The sequence below is a fragment of the Oncorhynchus masou genome, chromosome 9, assembly GCF_036934945.1.
Source record: "Oncorhynchus masou masou isolate Uvic2021 chromosome 9, UVic_Omas_1.1, whole genome shotgun sequence".
NCBI classification, from domain to species: domain Eukaryota; kingdom Metazoa; phylum Chordata; class Actinopteri; order Salmoniformes; family Salmonidae; genus Oncorhynchus; species Oncorhynchus masou.
The window spans coordinates 14,247,298-14,268,614 of record NC_088220.1 but is presented as its reverse complement, the minus strand read 5'-3'; the positions used below and the strand labels follow the sequence as shown (position 1 = coordinate 14,268,614).

Sequence of the window (21,317 nt, the reverse complement as noted above, 5' to 3'; positions counted from 1 at the left end):
ATAGCCAAACACATGAAGAGCAGGCGGCCTACCGACATAAATAGCCAAACACATGAAGAGCAGGTGGCCTACCGACTTAAATAGCCAAACACATGAAGAGCATACGGCCTACCGACTTAAATAGCCAAACACACGAAGAGCAGACGGCCTCCCAACATAAATAGCCAAACACACGAAGAGCAGACGGCCTACCGACTTAAATAGCCAAACACACAAAGAGCAGACGGCCTACCAACTTAAATAGCCAAACACATGAAGAGCAGGTGGCCTACCGACTTAAATAGCCAAACACATGAAGAGCAGGTGGCCTACCGACTTAAATAGCCAATCACATGAAGATCAGACAGCCTACCGACTTAAATAGCCAAACACATGAAGAGCAGACGGCCTACCGACTTAAATAGCCAAACACATGAAGAGCAGACGGCCTACCGACTTAAATAGCCAAACACATGAAGAGCAGGTGGCCTACCGACTTAAATAGCCAAACACATGAAGAGCAGGCGGCCTACCGACTTAAATAGCCAAACACATGAAGAGCAGGTGGCCTTCCGACTTAAATAGCCAAACACATGAAGAGCAGACGGCCTACCGACTTAAATAGCCAAACACATGAAGAGCAGACGGCCTACCGACTTAAATAGCCAAACACATGAAGAGCAGACGGCCTACCGACTTAAATAGCCAAACACATGAAGAGCAGGCGGCCTACCGACTTAAATAGCCAAACACATGAAGAGCAGATGGCCTACCGACTTAAATAGCCAAACACATGAAGAGCAGGCGGCCTACCGACTTAAATAGCCAAACACATGAAGAGCAGACGGCCTACCGACTTAAATATCCAAACACATGAAGAGCAGACGGCCTACCGACTTAAATAGCCAAACACATGAAGAGCAGACGGCCTACCGACTTAAATAGCCAAACACATGAAGAGCAGGCGGCCTACCGACTTAAATAGCCAAACACATGAAGAGCAGGTGGCCTACCGACTTAAATAGCCAAACACATGAAGAGCAGACGGCCTACCGACTTAAATAGCCAAACACACGAAGAGCAGACGGCCTCCCAACATAAATAGCCAAACACACAAAGAGCAGACGGCCTACCGACTTAAATAGCCAAACACATGAAGAGCAGACGGCCTACCGACTTAAATAGCCAAACACACGAAGAGCAGACGGCCTACCGACTTAAATAGCCAAACACACAAAGAGCAGACGGCCTACCGACTTAAATAGCCAAACACATGAAGAGCAGGTGGCCTACCGACTTAAATAGCCAAACACATGAAGAGCAGGTGGCCTACCAACTTAAATAGCCAAACACATGAAGAGCAGGCGGCCTACCGACTTAAATAGCCAAACACATGAAGAGCAGGTGGCCTACCGACTTAAATAGCCAAACACATGAAGAGCAGACGGCCTACCGACTTAAATAGCCAAACACACGAAGAGCAGACGGCCTCCCAACATAAATAGCCAAACACACAAAGAGCAGACGGCCTACCGACTTAAATAGCCAAACACATGAAGAGCAGATGGCCTACCGACTTAAATAGCCAAACACACGAAGAGCAGACGGCCTACCGACTTAAATAGCCAAACACACAAAGAGCAGACGGCCTACCGACTTAAATAGCCAAACACATGAAGAGCAGGTGGCCTACCGACTTAAATAGCCAAACACATGAAGAGCAGGTGGCCTACCGACTTAAATAGCCAAACACATGAAGAGCAGGCGGCCTACCGACTTAAATAGCCAAACACATGAAGAGCAGACGGCCTACCGACTTAAATAGCCAAACACATGAAGAGCAGGCGGCCTACCGACTTAAATAGCCAAACACATGAAGAGCAGGTGGCCTACCGACTTAAATAGCCAAACACATGAAGAGCAGACGGCCTACCGACTTAAATAGCCAAACACACGAAGAGCAGACGGCCTCCCAACATAAATAGCCAAACACACAAAGAGCAGATGGCCTACCGACTTAAATAGCCAAACACATGAAGAGCAGACGGCCTACCGACTTAAATAGCCAAACACACGAAGAGCAGACGGCCTACCGACTTAAATAGCCAAACACACAAAGAGCAGACGGCCTACCGACTTAAATAGCCAAACACATGAAGAGCAGGTGGCCTACCGACTTAAATAGCCAAACACATGAAGAGCAGGTGGCCTACCGACTTAAATAGCCAAACACATGAAGAGCAGACAGCCTACCGACTTAAATAGCCAAACACATGAAGAGCAGACGGCCTACCGACTTAAATAGCCAAACACATGAAGAGCAGACGGCCTACCGACTTAAATAGCCAAACACATGAAGAGCAGGTGGCCTACCGACTTAAATAGCCAAACACATGAAGAGCAGGCGGCCTACCGACTTAAATAGCCAAACACATGAAGAGCAGACGGCCTACCGACTTAAATAGCCAAACACATGAAGAGCAGACGGCCTACCGACTTAAATAGCCAAACACATGAAGAGCAGACGGCCTACCGACTTAAATAGCCAAACACATGAAGAGCAGACGGCCTACCGACTTAAATAGCCAAACACATGAAGAGCAGATGGCCTACCGACTTAAATAGCCAAACACATGAAGAGCAGGTGGCCTACCGACTTAAATAGCCAAACACATGAAGAGCAGGCGGCCTACCGACTTAAATAGCCAAACACATGAAGAGCAGACGGCCTACCGACTTAAATAGCCAAACACATGAAGAGCAGACGGCCTACCGACTTAAATAGCCAAACACATGAAGAGCAGACGGCCTACCGACTTAAATAGCCAAACACATGAAGAGCAGGCGGCCTACCGACTTAAATAGCCAAACACATGAAGAGCAGACGGCCTACCGACTTAAATAGCCAAACACACGAAGAGCAGACGGCCTCCCGACTTAAATAGCCAAACACATGAAGAGCAGGCGGCGTAAGACTTAAATAGGCAAACACATGAAGAGCAGGCAGTGTAAGACTTAAATAGCCAAACACATGAAGAGCAGGCGGCGTAAGACTTAAATAGGCAAACACATGAAGAGCAGGTGGCCTACCGACTTAAAAAGCCAAACTAAAATTCTAAACATGAAACAGGTGAAACAAATCAGACCAAACCAACAGAAAATGGAAAAAGGGATCGGTGGAAGCTAGTAGGCCGGTGACGACGACCGCCGAGCACCACCCGAACAGGAAGGGGAGCTACCTTCGGTAGGAGTCGTGACACAATGAGTGTAGACTAACAGTGACATGCTTCCTTAACGGCCATTCACAACAATGCAGAAAGAAAAATTTCGAAATAATAGAGTAATTATAACAATGAACAAACACACCATAGAAATAACCTGGCTACATGCAGTACACAGGGTACCAGTACCAGACAATGTGTAGGGGTACCAGTACCAGACAATGTGCAGGGGTACCAGTACCAGACAATGTGCAGGGGTACCAGTACCAGACAATGTGCAGGGGTACCAGTACCAGACGATGTGCAGGGGTACCAGTACCAGACGATGTGCAGGGTACCAGTACCAGACGATGTGCAGGGGTACCAGTACCAGACGATGTGCAGGGGTACCAGTACCGAGAGGATGTCCAGGGTTACCAGAACCAGACGATGTGTAGGGGTACCAGTACCAGACGATGTGCAGGGGTACCAGTACCGAGAGGATGTCCAGGGTTACCAGAACCAGACGATGTGTAGGGGTACCGGTACCAGACTATGTGCAGTGGTACCAGTACCAGACTATGTGTAGGGGTACCAGTACCAGACTATGTGTAGGATACAAGTACCAGACGATGTGCAGGGGTACCAGTACCGAGACAATGTGCAGGGTATCAGTACCGAGACGATGTGCAGGGGTACCAGTACCAGACGATGTGCAGGGTATCAGTACCAGACGATGTGCAGGGGTACCAGTACCGAGACAATGTGCAGGGTATCAGTACCAGACGATGTGCAGGGGTACCAGTACCAGACTATGTGCAGGGTATCAGTACCAAGACGATGTGCAGGGGTACCAGTACCAGACTATGTGCAGGGTATCAGTACCAGACGATGTGCAGGGGTACCAGTACCAGACGATGTGCAGTGTACCAGTACCAGACGATGTGCAGTGTACCAGTACCAGACGATGTGCAGGGTATCAGTACCGAGACAATGTGCAGGGTACCAGTACCAGACGATGTGCAGGGTACCAGTACCAGACGATGTGCAGTGTACCAGTACCAGACGATGTACAGGGGTACCAGTACCGAGAGGATGTCCAGGGTTACTAGAACCAGACTATGTGCAGGGTATCAGTACCGAGACGATGTGCAGGGTATCAGTACCAGACTATGTGCAGGGTATCAGTACCGAGACGATGTGCAGGGTACCAGTACCGAGACGATGTGCAGGGGTACCAGTACCAGACTATGTGCAGGGGTACCAGTACCAGACGATGTGCAGGGTATCAGTACCGAGACGATGTGCAGGGGTGCAAAAGAATCAAGAGATTCAGACAGCATAGAATGGAGAGCAGATAGAATGTACAGCAGATAGAATGGACAGCAGATAGAATGGACAGCAGATAGAATGGACAGCAGATAGAATGGACAGCAGATAGAACGGACAGCATAGAATGGAGAGCAGATAGAATGTACAGCAGATAGAAATGACAGCAGAAAGAATGGACAGCAGATAGAATGGACAGCAGATAGAATGGACAGCAGATAGAATGGACAGCAGATAGAATGGACAGCAGATAGAACGGACAGCATAGAATAGAGAGCAGATAGAATGTACAGCAGATAGAATGGACAGCAGAAAGAATGGACAGCAGATAGAACGGACAGCATAGAATGGAGGGCAGATAGAATGTACAGCAGATAGAATGGACATCAGAAAGAATGGACAGCAGATAGAATGGACAGCAGATAGAACGGACAGCATAGAATGGACAGCATAGAATGGAGAGTAGATAGAATGTACAGCAGATAGAATGGACAGCAGATAGAATGGACAGCAGATAGAATGGACAGCAGATAGAATGGACAGCAGATAGAACGGACAGCATAGAATGGAGAGCAGATAGAATGGACAGCAGATAGAATGGACAGCAGAAAATGGAATGTACAGATAGAATGGACAGATAGAATGGACAGCATAGAATGGAGAGCAGATGAATGGACAGCAGATAGAATGGACAGCAGATAGAATGGACAGCAGATAGAATGGACAGAGGATAGAATGGACAGATAGAATGGACAGGATAGAATGGAGAGAAAGAATGTACAGCAGATAGAATGGACAGTATAGAATGGACAGAATGGATAGAATGGACAGCTGGATAGAATGGAGAGCAGATGGAATGGACAGAGGATAGAATGGACAGCGGATAGAATGGAGAGCGGATAGGATGGAGAGCAGATAGAATGGACAGAGGATAGAATGGACAGCGGATAGAATGGAGAGCAGATAGAATGGACAGAGGATAGAATGGACAGCGGATAGAATGGACAGCAGATAGAATGGACAGCAGATAGAATGGAGAGCAGATAGAATGGACAGAGGATAGAATGGACAGCGGATAGAATGGAGAGCGGATAGAATGGACAGTATAGAATGGACAGCGGATAGAATGGACAGAGGATAGAATGGAGAGCAGATAGAATGGACAGAGGATAGAATGGACAGAGGATAGAATGGAGAGCAGATAGAATGGACAGAGGATAGAATGGACAGCGGATAGAATGGAGAGCAGATAGAATGGACAGAGGATAGAATGGACAGCAGATAGAATGGAGAGCAGATAGAATGGACAGAGGATAGAATGGACAGAGGATTGAATGGACCGCGGATAGAATGGAGAGCAGATAGAATGGACCGCGGATAGAATGGACCGTGGATAGAATGGACCGCGGATAGAACGGCAGCAGAGGACAAAGAAAAACCGACAGGAACGAGACAGAATATTGCAAAGGTGGAGAAGCTGTGTGGTGAAGATTCTAGAAGCTGTGTGATGAAGGTTCTAGAAGCTGTGTGGTGAAGGTTCTAGAGGCTGTCTGGTGAAAGTTCTAGAAGGTGTGTGGTGATGGTTCTAGAGGCTGTGTGGTGAAAGTTCTAGAAGCTGTGTGGTGAAGGTTCTAGAGGCTGTGTGGTGAAAGTTCTAGAAGCTGTGTGGTGAAGGTTCTAGAAGCTGTGTGGTGAAAGTTCTAGAAGCTGTGTGGTGAAGGTTCCAGAGGCTGTGTAATGGTTCTACAAGGTAGTTTAGATGCCACCACTAACTTTGATGAACAAATTACTTGTTGATAAGCAACTGCTTGCTAAGGTTATGGTTAGGTCTAGAATAAGAGTTAGGGTAAGGGTAAAGGTTAGGGTTAGAATAAGGATTAAGGTTAGATTTAGGGTAAGCATTAGGGTTAGGATAAGGATTAAGGTTAGATTTAGGATAAGCATTAAGGTTAGAGTAAGGATTAAGGTTAGATTTAGGGTAAGCATTAGGGTTAGGGTAAGGATTTAGGTTAGGCTAGGGTTAGTAGATAGTTAGTTGAAATGTTACTGATAGTCAGTAAATAGTCTGTAGAACATCTACAGATGGAATATCCAAATAAAGTGTTACGAAATGTTATGGTATTTCAGAGGACTGGGACACTGACACTTCACACTAATACAGTATATAACCATCTAATGAGACCTCTACTGTAATACCACAACGGAAGTCTTGTCCCTTGTGCTGGGTTGATGCTGCCATCGGGTGGTGAAGAATGGGCATGACTTTTGGATTGTACTGTGCAGTTGCTCTCTCACATGTCTCTCTCTGTGTGTGGGTCCTAGTGTGCGCGTGTGCGTGCGTGTGAAGGTTCCCAATCAGAGACAGCTGTTTATCGTTGACTCTGATTGGGGATCATATTTAGGCAGCCCTTTTTCCCACTTTCTGGTGTGGATTCTTGTCTACAGTTAGGTGCCCGTGTGCACACTAGTAGCTTCACGTTTTGTCTGGTTGTTTGTTGTTTTGCTTTGGTGAGTTTCAGTTCATAATAAAATATGTGGAACTCTATCCACGCTGTGCCTTGGTCTCATCATTACGACGATCATGACATCCACCCAAAACACCCCATTCTTTTAATTCATAGTGTTAAATAACACTAATATGTGAAAATAATATATTTTTTTATGGACAAAAATGTTTCATTTTGGCACTATAATAAGGTTGGTAGCAACATCGTTTTGGAAATCTGTTGCAGCTCAAGTTGACTATAACATTCTGAATGCGATTCTCTCTCTATGGGCTGGGTAGCCAGCTAGCAAATTAAGCTACACACATTAATTCCAAAGACTATCAGCATGTAAATTAGCTAGTTAGTTGTAAAATTGCAAAACAAACCGCACTATCAATTTAGGAGTCCACAATCTCACCATGTTCAACCTACAGATCGCCTTACAGAGTGGAGTTGGACATTCGCAACAGTAGATATACTTTTGAGGAGATGGGAAACGTTGCCCAACCTACATCATGGGTCGCGCAGTGCATTCTGGGCTATTCTGGGACAAGGAGCGTTCTCCTTCAAGGAATAATGTAAGTAAAGCAGAATTAGGCCGATACCAGCTAATAATCAAAATCCAGAAAAGAGCTGCTAAAATCAACAACCACCTAAGAGGAAACCTTCCTTAAACCTTCCCAAACTTTCCTTAACAAAGCCATCACCTACATCACCTAATCTGGAGAAGAGTCCCCTAAAATAGTTGGTCCTGGGGATCTGTTCATAAACACAAACAGACCCTACAGATCCCCAGGACAGCAACACAAATATAATTATTTTGCACATTGGAAAGAATTAACAAAATAACTAGAATGCTATTTGGCCCTAAACAGAGTGTACACAGTGGCAAAATACCTGTCCACTGTGACTGACCCAAATTTAAGGAAAGCTTTGACTATGTACAGACTCAGTGAGCATAGCCTTGCTATTGAGAAAGGCCGCCGTAGGCAGACCTGGCTTTCAAGAGAAGACAAGCTATGTGCACTCTGCCCACAAAATGAGGTGGAAAATGAGCTGCACTTCCTAACCTCCTGCAAAATGTATGACCATATCAGAGACACAAATTTCCCTCAGATTACGCAGACCTACAAAGAATGTGAAAACAAAGCCAATTTTGATAAACTCCTATATCTAGTGGGTGAAATTTCACAGTGTGCCATCACAGCAGCAAGATGTGTGGCCTGTTGCCACAAGAAAAGGGCAACCAGTGAAAAACAAACACCAGTGTAAATAAACCTATATATTGTACAGTGCCTTAGGAAAGTATTCAGACTCCTTGACTTTTTCCACATTTTGCTACGTTCCAGCCTTATTCTAAAATGTATCAAATTTATTTTTTCCTCGTCAATCTACGCACAATACCCCATAATGACATCACAATACCACATAATGACATAACACACCCCATAATGACATCACAATACCCATAATGACATCACAATACCCCATAATGCCATCACAATACCCCATAATGACATCACAATACCCCATAATGACATCACAATACCCCATATTGACAAAGCAAAAACAGGTTTTTTGAAATGTTAGCTACATTTCTGGGGGTGGAAAAATCACATTTACATAAGTAATCAGACCCTTTACTCAGTATTTTGTTGATGCACCTTTGCGATTACAGCATCAAATATTCTTGGGTATGATGCTACAAGCTTGGCACACCTGTATTTGGGGAGTTTCTCCCATTCTTCTCTGCAGATCCTCTCATGCTCTATCAGGTTGGATGGGGAGTGATGCTGCACAGCTGTTTTTAAGTCTCTCCAGAGATGCTGGATTGGGTTCAAGTCTGGGCCCTGGCTGGGCCACTCAAGGACATTCAGAGACTGGTCCCGAATCCACTGCTGCGTTGTCTTGGCTGTGTATTTAGGGTTGTTGTCCTGTTGGAAGGTGAACCTTCGCCCCAGTCTGAGGTCCTGAGTGCTCTGGAGCAGGTTTTCATTAAGGATGTCTTTGTACTTTGCTCTTTGCTCTTTGCCTTGATCCTTACAAGTCACCCAGTCCCTGCCACTGAAAAACATCCCCGCAGCATGATGCTGCCACCACCATGCTTCACCTTAGGGATGATGCCAGGTTGCCTTCAGAGGTGAAGCTTGGCTTCAGGCTAAAGGGTTCAATCTTGGTTTCATCAGACCAGAGAATCTTGTTTCTCATGGTCTGAGAATCTTTAGATGCCTTTTGGCAAAATCCAAGTGGGCTGTCATTTGCCTTTTACTGCGGAGTGGCTTCCGCTTTGGCCACTCTACCACAAAGGCCTGATTGGTAGAGTGCTGCAGAGGTGGTTGTCCTTCTGGAAGGTTCTCCCATCTCCACAGAGGATCTCTAGAGCTTAGTCAGAGTGACTTTTGTTTATCCATTTGACTTGCCTTGGTTTCCCATGCTAATAAAGCCCCTTGAATTGAATTGAATGGGAGTCTATGGGCCGCCAGCTCAAAAAAACAAACATGAGTACCAATTTCGTCATAATCTTTTCCTAGATGTGCGATAATTAACTTGCTGTCTGAAATATCGTATAGCTTTGAAATGGTGACATAACGTATTTTCGAGGAAAATAGTCCTATTTCCTCAACACTTCAGCAACCACGTGATGCAGCATGACAATGTGATCGACAGTCTACTGGGTGGGGCGTTAATACATTCCTTCATTCATTGGATTCCTGTAAACTTTCTATATTATTTCTGGCAACGGCACAACGCAAGGCACCCTGGACTAAACAGGCAAACAATTAGAAAAATGTGCTTGACTCTCTGTTAAATAAAACATTTCTTGAGATAGGAATATCGTAAAGAAATATGATCAATGTCTCATTGGTGAGAAGACAACCTCCGTCACGATGACATCAGCCAGTATTGAAATCTGACATGTATGATTTTTTTACAGACTTTTTACATCTGAAAGTCATATTCCCATTGACTTCCAGTGTAGTGAGAGAGACTGTATCCCGGTGCTACGTCATACCGGACGGATTTCTACCTGCTTGAACGCCAATAAGTCAGATACACATGAAAACATGAAATCAAATCAATACAACATGCAAAACCTTTCCTTTAAGGACCAGGGCTATAACAACACCAGGCACTAAAAGGAAGAAAATGGTCTGAAACTGGTAGCATTGCCCAATTCTAAAGAACATGCCCCTCGGTGAGTAATAATCAACATGTTGTCTGTATATTTAGCAAGAAAACCAGTAGACTCATTCACTTCCTATTTCTCAGCTCTGTTATCTCTATCTCCGTCCACAGCCGCTGACCTTTGGTGACCTTTGACAGCCTGATCATGATACCTACCCACCCTTTGACCTTCCTGACCCTGGGCATGGTCCTAACTCAGAGGTGAGAAGTTAGGGGTCATGGGTCAGGGAGAATCAGGAGATTATATGGAAGGATTTGAATACACAGTGGTTCTCATATTGGTATTAATGTCACAGTTACTGACCTTACAGGTGGCTAGCTCATATTCCACACCTCTCTTCTTCTCTTCTCACCTCCACCTCTTCTCTCTCTCTCCTACAGTAGATGTATGCTTCCTGAGAGTCACCACTGGGAGGACTCTAATGGCTCCCAACTGCATCCCACCATCCAGAAACTAATGAAGGGATATAACCGGTACATGAGGCCCAACTTCAATGGTGAGGAGAGTTAACACACACACACTCTCTCTCTCTCTCTTTCTACTTTCTCTCTCTTACTTTCTCTCTCTCTCTCTCTCTCTCTCTCTCTCACCACTCACTCACCACTCACTCACTCACTCACTCACCACCACCACCACCACCACTCACTCACCACCACCACTCACCACCACTCACCACCACCACCACTCACTCACTCACCACTCACTCACAAACTAATGAAGGGATATAACCACTACATCTGGCCCTACTTCAATGGTGACGAGAGTTCACACACACACACACACACACACACACACACACACACACACACACACACACACACACACACACACACACACACACACACACACACACACACACACACACACACACACACACACACACACATATATATATATAACAGTATCTCTTCCCTCTCCCTCTCCAGAGGGCCCTGTTGAGATTGGGATGAGTCTGGATATCGCCAGCATTGATGCCATCTCAGAAATCAATATGGTAATGTTGAACCTGTGTGTGTGTGTGTGTGTGTTTGGGTCTGCTTGCATGAATGTCTGTTTTAATGTGTACATCACTCACCTGGTCCTCAGGACTACACAGCCACTATCTTCCTGCGTCAGCGTTGGAGGGACTCCCGACTGGTGTTCCCAGGGAATGAGAGTGTGAGTGTGGATGGACGACTAGTCTCCCTCCTCTGGATCCCAGACACCTTCATTCCAGACTCCAAACGCTCCTTCCTGCATGACGTCACCGTGGAGAACCGTCTCATACGGATCTTCAGCAACGGGACCGTTCTCTATGCTCTACGGTACGTACTAGTGTCCGGTGTACTTGTGGCTCAGTCACTGGAGCATGGCGCTTGCAATGCCAAGGGTTGTGGTTCGGAATCCTTCTGGGGCCACCCGTACGTAAAACATGTATGCCTGACTGTGATTCGCTTTGGATAAAAGCGTCAGCTTACTGGCATGCATTATTATATTATTATAAACTGGGTGGTTCGAGCCCTGAATGCTGATTGGCTGACAGCCGTGGTATATCAGACCGTATACCACGGCTATGACTAAACATTTATTTTTACTCCTCTAATTACGTTGGTAACCAGTTTATAATATCAATAAAGCACCTTGGGGTTTGTGGTATATGGCCAATAAACCACGACTAAGTACTGTGTCCTGAGAACAGCCCTTAGCTGTGTCCTGAGAACAGCCCTTAGCTGTGTCCTGAGAACAGCCCTTAGCCGTGTCCTGAGAACAGCCCTTAGCCGTGTCCTGAGAACAGCCCTTAGCCGTGTCCTGAGAACAGCCCTTAGCCGTGTCCTGAGAACAGCCCTTAGCCGTGTCCTGAGAACAGCCCTTAGCCGTGTCCTGAGAACAGCCCTTAGCTGTGGTATATTGGCCATATACCACACCCCCTCATGGGTTATTGCTTAATTATATTACTACTGACCAAACATGAACCGTTCACGATGCTTTAGTCTACTATACACGTTACTGACCAATCATTACCAACACTGTTACTATGATGAAATCATTATTATATTACTACTGACCAGACATGCACCAGCTTACTACTGAAATTAAGATGAAATTGTTGTTATTACGTGTGTTATGTGTTAAATGGCCTTATAAACATTTGTCAATGTAGTCATAGAGCGTTATGAAACTGATGAATCACACTAGGATATGTCATGAATACATCAAGCTAAATGAACTGCTTGTGTCTTATAACTTACTTATCGAGTTCCACTTCTTTACCAAGTCAGTCAAACCTCTTGAAAAGACAGGAGAGTTCTTCATGAAAATGCTGTTTTTATTTGATTTTTTTTATAGATAAAGCAGTTTAAAAACCAACAGATGATAAAAGGTGTAAAAGCTCAAATCTTCTAGTTTCAAGTGTTATTAGTCATATTGTCACGATCTTCCTCCTCTTCATCTGAAGAGGAGAGGCGAGAAGGAGGACCAAAATGCGGCTTGGTATGTGTTCATGATGAATGTTTAATTATAGAAAGAACTGAACACTGAATAAAAAACAATAAACAAATAAAGACCGTGAAGTTATCGTAAGGACTGTGCTGACACAAGCAACTAACATAGACAATCACCCACAAACAAACAGTGCAACCCAGGCCACCTAAGTATGATTCTTAATCAGATACAACTAATGACACCTTCCTCTGATTGAGAACCATACTAGGCTGAAACATAGAAACCCCCAAATTATAGAAAATCAAACATAGACTGCCCACCCCAACTCACACCCTGACCATACTAAATAATGAATACAAAACAAAGGAAATAAAGGTCAGAACGTGACACATATGTACGGGATACACATTGTCCAACAAAATGCCTACTTGCAGGTTCCTTCTAGACGATGCAACAACAGCAATAAATAGTCAAATATAAGAATATGAACATAAAGTAAATGTTAGTACAATAGACTTATACATTTGACACATGTATTAGGGAAGGGGGGTGGGGGGCAAGTGTATAAAGTGAGCAGTATAATAGGAGTTTGGTAACAGCAGTTGTGATGTGTGTGTAGCATGAATGTGTGTGTGTGTGTGTGTGTGTGTGTGTGTGTGTGTGTGTGTGTGTGTGTGTGTGTGTGTGTGTGTGTGTGTGTGTGTGTGTGTGTGTGTGTGTATGAGGGAGTGCATGTGTGCTAAGATGTTGAGAATCAGAGCAGGCGGTCAGTCCAGTTGTTAGGCTGTAGAGATGTATATGAATGGAATAGTATGAAATACAAAGGAAATGTGTTTGATACCATTCCATTCTAGCCATTACTATGAGCCCATCTTCACCAATTAAAGTGCCACCAGCCGCCTGTGATACACAGTACCCAACTAAACACAATGATTAAAAGTATCTTGTAAAGATTGTTCATCTTCACCAGTACGGGATATGCATGGTATACTGGCCCAGCCTCAGCTCACCCCTGCAGGGACAACATCTCCACACTCTCCCCTCCTCTTTCCTCTTCCCCTGTAAGGTAACCACATCTAAAACGTAGTAAGACATAATGAAGTGTAGCCATAAAACAGACATTTAAACCCTGCCCTTTTTGTCATTGAATTTGAGTTGAACTAATGAAAAAACCTACAGGATAATGATAAAAACAAACATTAATATTTAACATGTGTCCTAACTAAACAATAATGTACATTGAAAACTATAAATGAATAGATACAATTGAAAAAGTAACAAAACAACAAGAAACAATCTCAAATGACAAACCTGGTTTGAACCAACATTTGGTTTAAACTATTTGATAATGAAAATCAACATCAAAGCATTCTAGGAAACCTCTCCTCTCTCTCTCCTCTCCTCTCCTCTCCTCTCCTCCCTCTCCTCTCCTCTCCCTCTCCTCTCCTCCTCTCCCTCTCTCTCCTCTCCTCTCCTCTCCTCTCCTCTCCTCTCCTCTCCTCTCCTCTCTCCTCTCCTCTCCTAATGGCCCGGCCTCAGCTCACCCCTGCAGGGACAACATCTCCACACTCTCCCACTCCCTTTTCCTCCTCTCCTCTTATTCTCTAGGCCCGGCCTCAGCTCGCGCCTACAGGGACTCCATCTCCACACTCTCCCTGGAGGTGTTGAAGTACTCCCTCTCTCTCTTCCTTCTGGTGGTGTTGAAGGTGATAGAGGGCCCTGGAGGTGTTGAAGTACAGATAGAGGGCCCTGGAGGTGTTGAAGTACAGATAGAGGGCCCTGGTGGTGTTGAAGTACAGATAGTTGTTGAAGTACAGATAGAGGGCCCTGGTGGTGTTGAAGTACAGATAGAGGGCCCTGGGGGTGTTGAAGTACAGATAGAGGGCCCTGATAGAGGGCCCTGGTGTTGAAGTACAGATAGGGCCCTGGGGGTGTTGAGGGGGCCCTGGTGGTGTTGAAGTACAGATAGAGGGCCCTGGGGGTGTTGAAGTACAGATAGAGGGCCCTGGTGGGGTTGAAGTACAGATAGAGGGCTGTGGTGGTGTTGAAGTACAGATAGAGGGCCCTGGTGGTGTTGAAGTACAGATAGAGGGCCCTGGTGGTGTTGAAGTACAATAGAGGGCCCTGGAGGGGTTGAAGTACAGATAGGGCCCTGGTGGTGTTGAAGCTGTGGTGCTGGTGTTGAAGTTCAGGAGCCCTGGGGGTGTTGAAGTACAGATAGAGGAGGGCCCTGGTGGGGTTGGAGGGCCCTGGTGGGGTTGAAGTACAGATAGAAGGGGCCGTGGTGGTGTTGAAGTACAGATAGAGGGCCCTGGTGGTGTTGAAGGTCAGATAGAGGGCCCTGGTGGTGTTGATGTACAGATAGAGGGCTGTGGTAGTGAGGTACAAATAGAGGGCCCTGGAGGTGTTGAAGTACAGATAGAGGGCCCTGGTGGTGTTGAAGTACAGATAGAGGGCCCTGGTGGTGGGCCCTGGGGTGAAGTACAGATAGGCCCTGGTGGTGTTGAAGTACAGATAGAGGGCCCTGTGGTGGTGAAGTACAGATAGAGGGCCCTGGTGGTGATAGAGGGCCCTGAGGTGTTGCAGTACAGATAGAGGGCCCTGGTGGTGTTGAAGCCCTGGTGGGTGTTGAAGTACAGATAGAGGGCCCTGGTGGTGTTGAAGTACAGATAGAGGGCCCTGGTGGTGTTGAAGATAGAGGGCCCTGGTGGTGTTGAAGTACAGATAGAGGGCCCTGGAGGTGTTGAAGTACAGATAGAGGGCCCTGGTGGTGTTGAAGTACAGATAGAGGGCCCTGGTGGTGTTGAAGTACAGATAGAGGGCCCTGGTGGTGTTGCAGTACAGATAGAGGGCCCTGGTGGTGTTGAAGTACAGCGCCTGGTGGTCGTCACCAATATCAGCAGCACTACAACCAGTCTGTAGTAAACAAAGTAAACAAGTCTGGGTCAGTTACCTGTCACAGTGAGGGAGAGGAGCTCAGTCTCCGAGGAGGTTAACTCAGGAACACAGCTCTATTTCCGTCGGTGGAAATCTACATTAAGGAAGAAGAAGGCAGCAGAGTGATTGACAGCTGGCTAGGTCTGGGTTCTGTTGGAGCCGGTGAATGTGAGGAGGAAAGAGCCTCCTGGGTACAGTGGCTGAGTGGAGCAGGTGGTGGTGAAGCTGTGGACTCTGAACACCTCTGGCCCCTGGAGACCCCTCCCGTTGAGACATTCAGGGAGATATTAGGCTGGAACAGAAGATCTGAGCAGGCTATGTTAACAGAGAGATGTTGTATAACACTGTCATCATAATACTCCCTTTCACACAGGCTCAGTGTCACACAGGCTCAGTGCCACGGTAGTTAGCTACATCCCAGACCCTTTGTAACCAGAGGACTCTACTATTGAAACAGCAGAGCCACGGACGGTACAGTTGTCTACATCCTACAGCTGAATGCTTCATTTCCCACTGAAGAGGTCTCACAATCCTCCACCATCAAATCCTGTTGTACATCTCCAGTGTACCTCCACAGCGACCAGCCTCACATCATCAGGCTGTGAGCAGGTCAGTCCAGCAGCGTTACCAGGGAAACGGGTGTGTTCTTCTCTGGCTGAGGTGTGACAGTGTAAGATAAGAGTCTTGTCTTTACACTGGAACTCAGTAGCCCAGGTTGGACCCTCACCTCCATAGAGCTGAAGGTGCCCCACAGCCAATGTCTATGTGTAGAGGTCAGCTCCATCAACAAGCCTCGCCGACTCTGAACAGACCACATTGGCTCTGGCATAACAATAAACATACATACCCATTTCATACTCCCGAAGAGTAGACTCCATTTCTGTGCATCTAACCCTCTCTGCAAAAACTATTCCCTTTCCAACTGGATGACCGTAAGATACATCAACAGGTTGTCCACAGCCCAAATGTCTGTCAACAGGTTGTCCATTGCCCAGCTGTCTATCAACAGGTTGTCCACAGCCCAGTTGTCTATTAACAGGTTGTCCACAGCCCAGCTGTCTATCAACAGGTTGTCCACAGCCCAACTGTCTATCAACAGGTTGTCCACAGCCCAACTGTCTATCAACAGGTTGTCCACAGCCCAACTGTCTGTCAACAGGTTGTCCATAGCCCAGCTGTCTATCAACAGGTTGTCCATAGCCCAGCTGTCTATCAACAGGTTGTCCACAGCCCAGCTGTCTATCAACAGGTTGTCCATAGCCCAGCTGTCTATCAACAGGTTGTCCACAGACCAGCTGTCTATCAACAGGTTGTCCACAGCCCAGCTGTCTATCAACAGGTTGTCCATAGCCCAGCTGTCTATCAACAGGTTGTCCATTGCCCAGCTGTCTATCAACAGGTTGTCCACAGTCCAGCTGTCTATCAACAGGTTGTCCACAGTCCAGCTGTCTATCAACAGGTTGTCCACAGCCCAGCTGTCTACACACCACCTTTGCATCTATCACTCTCTATATCTCACTCCATTTCTCTCTCTCTCCACCCCCATCTCCTCATCCTCCCCATCACAGAATAACAGCGACCATCGCCTGCAACATGGACCTGACCAAGTACCCAATGGACAGACAGGTGTGCACCCTGCAGCTGGAGAGCTGTGAGTAGCCCCCACACACACACACACACGCACGCACGCACACACACACACATAGACACAGTCTTGTACAGCTAACCTTGTGGGGACACACAATTCAGTCCCATTCAAAAATCCTATTTTCCCTATCCCTAACCTGTACTCTTACCCTAACCTTAACCTTAACCCCTAACCCTAACCTGTACTCTTACCCTAACCTGTACTCTTACCCTAACCTTAACCTTAACCCTAACCTTCAACATAGTTTGAACACTAAATCTTACCTTAGTGTTAAATTTAACCCTACACTCCCTGAAAAATTGCTTTTGACCTCGTGGGGACTAACAAAATGTCACCATTTGGTCAAATGTTTGTTTGTTTACTAGTCTTGTGGAGACTTCTGGTGCTAGTATAGTTAAACACATCCATGGAGGATAAGTGTGTGATTGTGTGTGTTTCAGGGGGCTACAACCTACAGGATGTAATATTCTACTGGACTAGAGGGCACGACTCAGTGAAGGGTCTGGACACACTGCGCCTTGCCCAGTACAGTGTTGAGAGTTACTACACATCTATTTCTGAGGCTGTCTATGAGACAGGTACCTGTGTATGTGCTTGTGTGTGTGTGTATCTCTGTGTATGTGTGTGTGTGTGTGTGTGTGTGTGTGTGTGTGTGTGTGCATGTATCTGTGTGTGCACACGAGTAAACATAACTTACCTTACAATCTACTGGTCTACCTCTGTACGACACTATAGAGTCAGATAACCTAGGAGCGTGTGTGTGTGTGTGTGTGTGTGTTGTGTATGTATGTATGTATGTATGTATGTATGTATGTATGTATGTATGTATGTATGTATGTATGTATGTATGTGTACGTATGTATGTATGTGTATGTATGTATGTATGTATGTATGTATGTATGTATGTATGTATGTATGTATGTATGTATGTATGTATGTGTTTGTATGTATGCATGTATGCATGTATGTGTTTGTATGTATGTATGTATGTATGTATGTATGTATGTATGTATGTATGTATGTATGTATGTATGTGTTTGTATGTATGCATGTATGCATGTATGTGTTTGTATGTATGTATGTATGTATGTATGTATGTATGTATGTATGTATGTATGTATGTATGTATGTATGTATGTATGTATGTATGTATATAGGGCAGTACCCGAAGCTGGTGCTCCACTTTGCTCTGCGCAGGAACGTGTTGTTCTTTATCCTGGAGACATATGCCCCTTCTACTCTGTTGGTGGTGCTCTCCTGGGTCTCCTTCTGGATCAGCCAATCATCTGTCCCTGCACGCACCTGCATCGGTCAGTCACACTGCGTGTGTGTATTAACCCTGTCACTTACATATTCATTCATTCATTTGAGTATAGAGTACAAGCAAGTTCCATTCCTCATCCATCCACCAATCCATGTAGGTGTATTACAACTGACGATGACTGTCATTATAATGATTCTCCAGGTGTGACCACAGTGCTGACGATGACTGTCATTATAATGATTCTCCAGGTGTGACCACAGTGCTGACGATGACTGTCATTATAATGATTCTCCAGGTGTGACCACAGTGCTGACGATAACTGTCATTATAATGATTCTCCAGGTGTGACCACAGTGCTGACGATGACTGTCATTATAATGATTCTCCAGGTGTGACCACAGTACTGACGATGACTACTCTCATGATGGGTGCCCGTACCTCTCTCCCCAACGCCAACTGTTCCATCAAGGCCATAGACGTGTACCTGGGCATCTGTTTCACCTTCATCTTTGGGGCGCTGCTGGAGTACGCCTGCGCCCACTTCTGTACCGTGCAGCACCAAACCGTAGGAGACATACACAGGGTGGGTCAAATAGAGAAAAGTGTGTGTGTGTCAAATGAAATCAAATGCTATTTGTCACAAGCTTGGTAAACAACAGGTGCAGACTAACAGTGACGGGTCCATCCCCAACAATGCAGAGTGTGTATGTTTATATGTGTACTTGTCTACCATATTTCTGAGATGAGACCCCCCCCCCCCCACAAAATGTCTCTCTACTCCTCAGGAGCTCCTTCAGGAGTTTGATGACTCCAGCGGAAACGGTACCATGCCCGTGGTCAGCTCCAGCCAACCAAATCAGGTCCTGGAGCTAGGCTCCACCCAAAAGGATCTTGTTGACCAATCGGGGACGAGTGTCAGCGAGGCTGAGGCTACAGAGAAGAAGCCGGAGAAATGGTGGCCTGACGCCGTTGAAGAAATGCGGCGCGGCGTGCATTGTCTGTGTTTAGCGTAGAGAACCCTCACAACATCGACCGCCATGCTCGCACCATGTTCCCCCTCACCTTCCTGGCAGTTAATGTCTTCTACTGGCTCTACTATCTCTTCATCTGATCTGAGTAGCACACATCCCATCATCTGATCTGATCTGAGTAGCACACATCTCTGATCTGATCTGGGTAGCACACATCCCATCATCTGATATGATCTGACCAGTACACATCTCTGATCTGATCTGGGTAGCACACATCTCTTCATCTGATCTGATCTGAGTAGCACACATCTCTTCATCTGATCTGATCTGAGTAGCACACATCTCTTCATCTGATCTGACTAGCACACATCCCATCATCTGATCTGAGTAGCACACATCTCTTCATCTGATCTGAGTAGCACACATCAAATCATCTGATATGATCTGACCAGTACACATTTCTTCATCTGATCTGAGTAGCACACATCTCTTCATCTGATCTGAGTAGCACACATCCCATCATCTGATCTGATCTGAGTAGTACACATCTCTTCATCTGATCTGATCTGAGTAGCACACATCTCTTCATCTGATCTGAGTAGCACACATCTCTTCATCTGATCTGAGTAGCACACATCCTTCATCTGATCTGATCTGAGTAGTACATCTCTTCATCTGATCTGATCTGAGTAGCACACTCTTCATCTGATCTGATCTGAGTAGCACACATCTCTTCATCTGATCTGAGTAGCACACATCTCTTCATCTGATCTGAGTAGCACACATCCCATCATCCGATCTGATCTGAGCAGTACACATCTCTGATCTGAGTAGCACACATCTCTTCATCTGATCTGAGTAGCACGCATCTCTTGATTTGATCTGAGTAGCATGCATCTCTTGATCTGATCCGATCTGAGTAGCACACATCTCTTCATCTGATCTGAATAGCATACATCTCTTGATCTAATCTGAATAGTTCACATCTCATAATCTGATCTGATCCGAATGGCCCCCTATTTCCTATGAGATGCACTACTTTTGACCAAACCCCAGTAGTGCACTGTATAGGGACTGTGTCCAAAATGGCCCCCCTTTCCCTATGTAGTGCACTACTTTGACCAACACCTATAGAGAAGGACCCTGGTCAAAAATGGTGCACTACACTCTTAGAAAAAAAGGTGCTAGCTAGAACTTTAAATGGTTCTTAAGTTGTCTACATAGGAGGACCCATTGAAGAACCCTTATTGGTTTAAGGTAGAACCTTTTGGTTCCTGGTAAAACCCTTTTGGGTTCCATGTATAGTTAATTCAGAAAGTATTCAGATCCCTTGAAATATTACATTTTGTTACATTACAGCCTTATTCTAAAATGGATGAAATAGTTAATTTTTCTTCTCATCAATCGACACACAATATCCCATAATGACAAAGCAAAAACAGATTTTCGGAATATTAGCAAATGTATAAAAAAAAAAAACTGAAATATCAAATGTACATGAGAATTCAGACCTTCACTCAGTCTTACGTTGTCGAAACACCTTTGGCAAAGATTACAGCCTCGAGTCATCTTAGGTATGACGCTACAAGCTTGGCACACAAGTATTTGGGGAGTTTCTCCCCATCCTTCTCTGCAGATCCTCTCAAGCTCTGTCAGGTTGGATGGGAGCATTGCTGCACAGCTATTTTCAGGTCTCTCCAGAGATGTTCGATCAGGTTATAAAGTCCGGGGCTCTGGCTGGGCCACTCAAGGACATTCAGAGACTTGTCCCGGAAAACCACTCCTGCATTGTCTTGGCTCTGTGCTTAGGGTTGTTGTCCTGTTGGAAGGTGAACCTTCGACACAGTCTGAGGTCCTGAGCGCTCTGGAGCAGGTTTTCATCAAGTATCTCTCTG

General features: G+C 45.7%; 1 protein-coding gene across 1 annotated transcript; it reads left to right on the top strand.

Annotated features, from left to right (window-relative positions):
- Positions 1-10,295: 10,295 nt before the first annotated feature.
- Positions 10,296-20,017, top strand: LOC135545549 (gamma-aminobutyric acid receptor subunit pi-like). Its single transcript, XM_064973219.1, is given in 10 exon segments — positions 10,296-10,381; positions 10,562-10,677; positions 11,108-11,175; positions 11,268-11,485; positions 17,108-17,190; positions 17,628-17,765; positions 18,345-18,497; positions 18,841-19,034; positions 19,237-19,431; positions 19,434-20,017. Coding segments are annotated over 10 exon segments (1,350 nt in total). The 5' UTR covers positions 10,296-10,325; the 3' UTR covers positions 19,563-20,017.
- Positions 20,018-21,317: the final 1,300 nt, after the last annotated feature.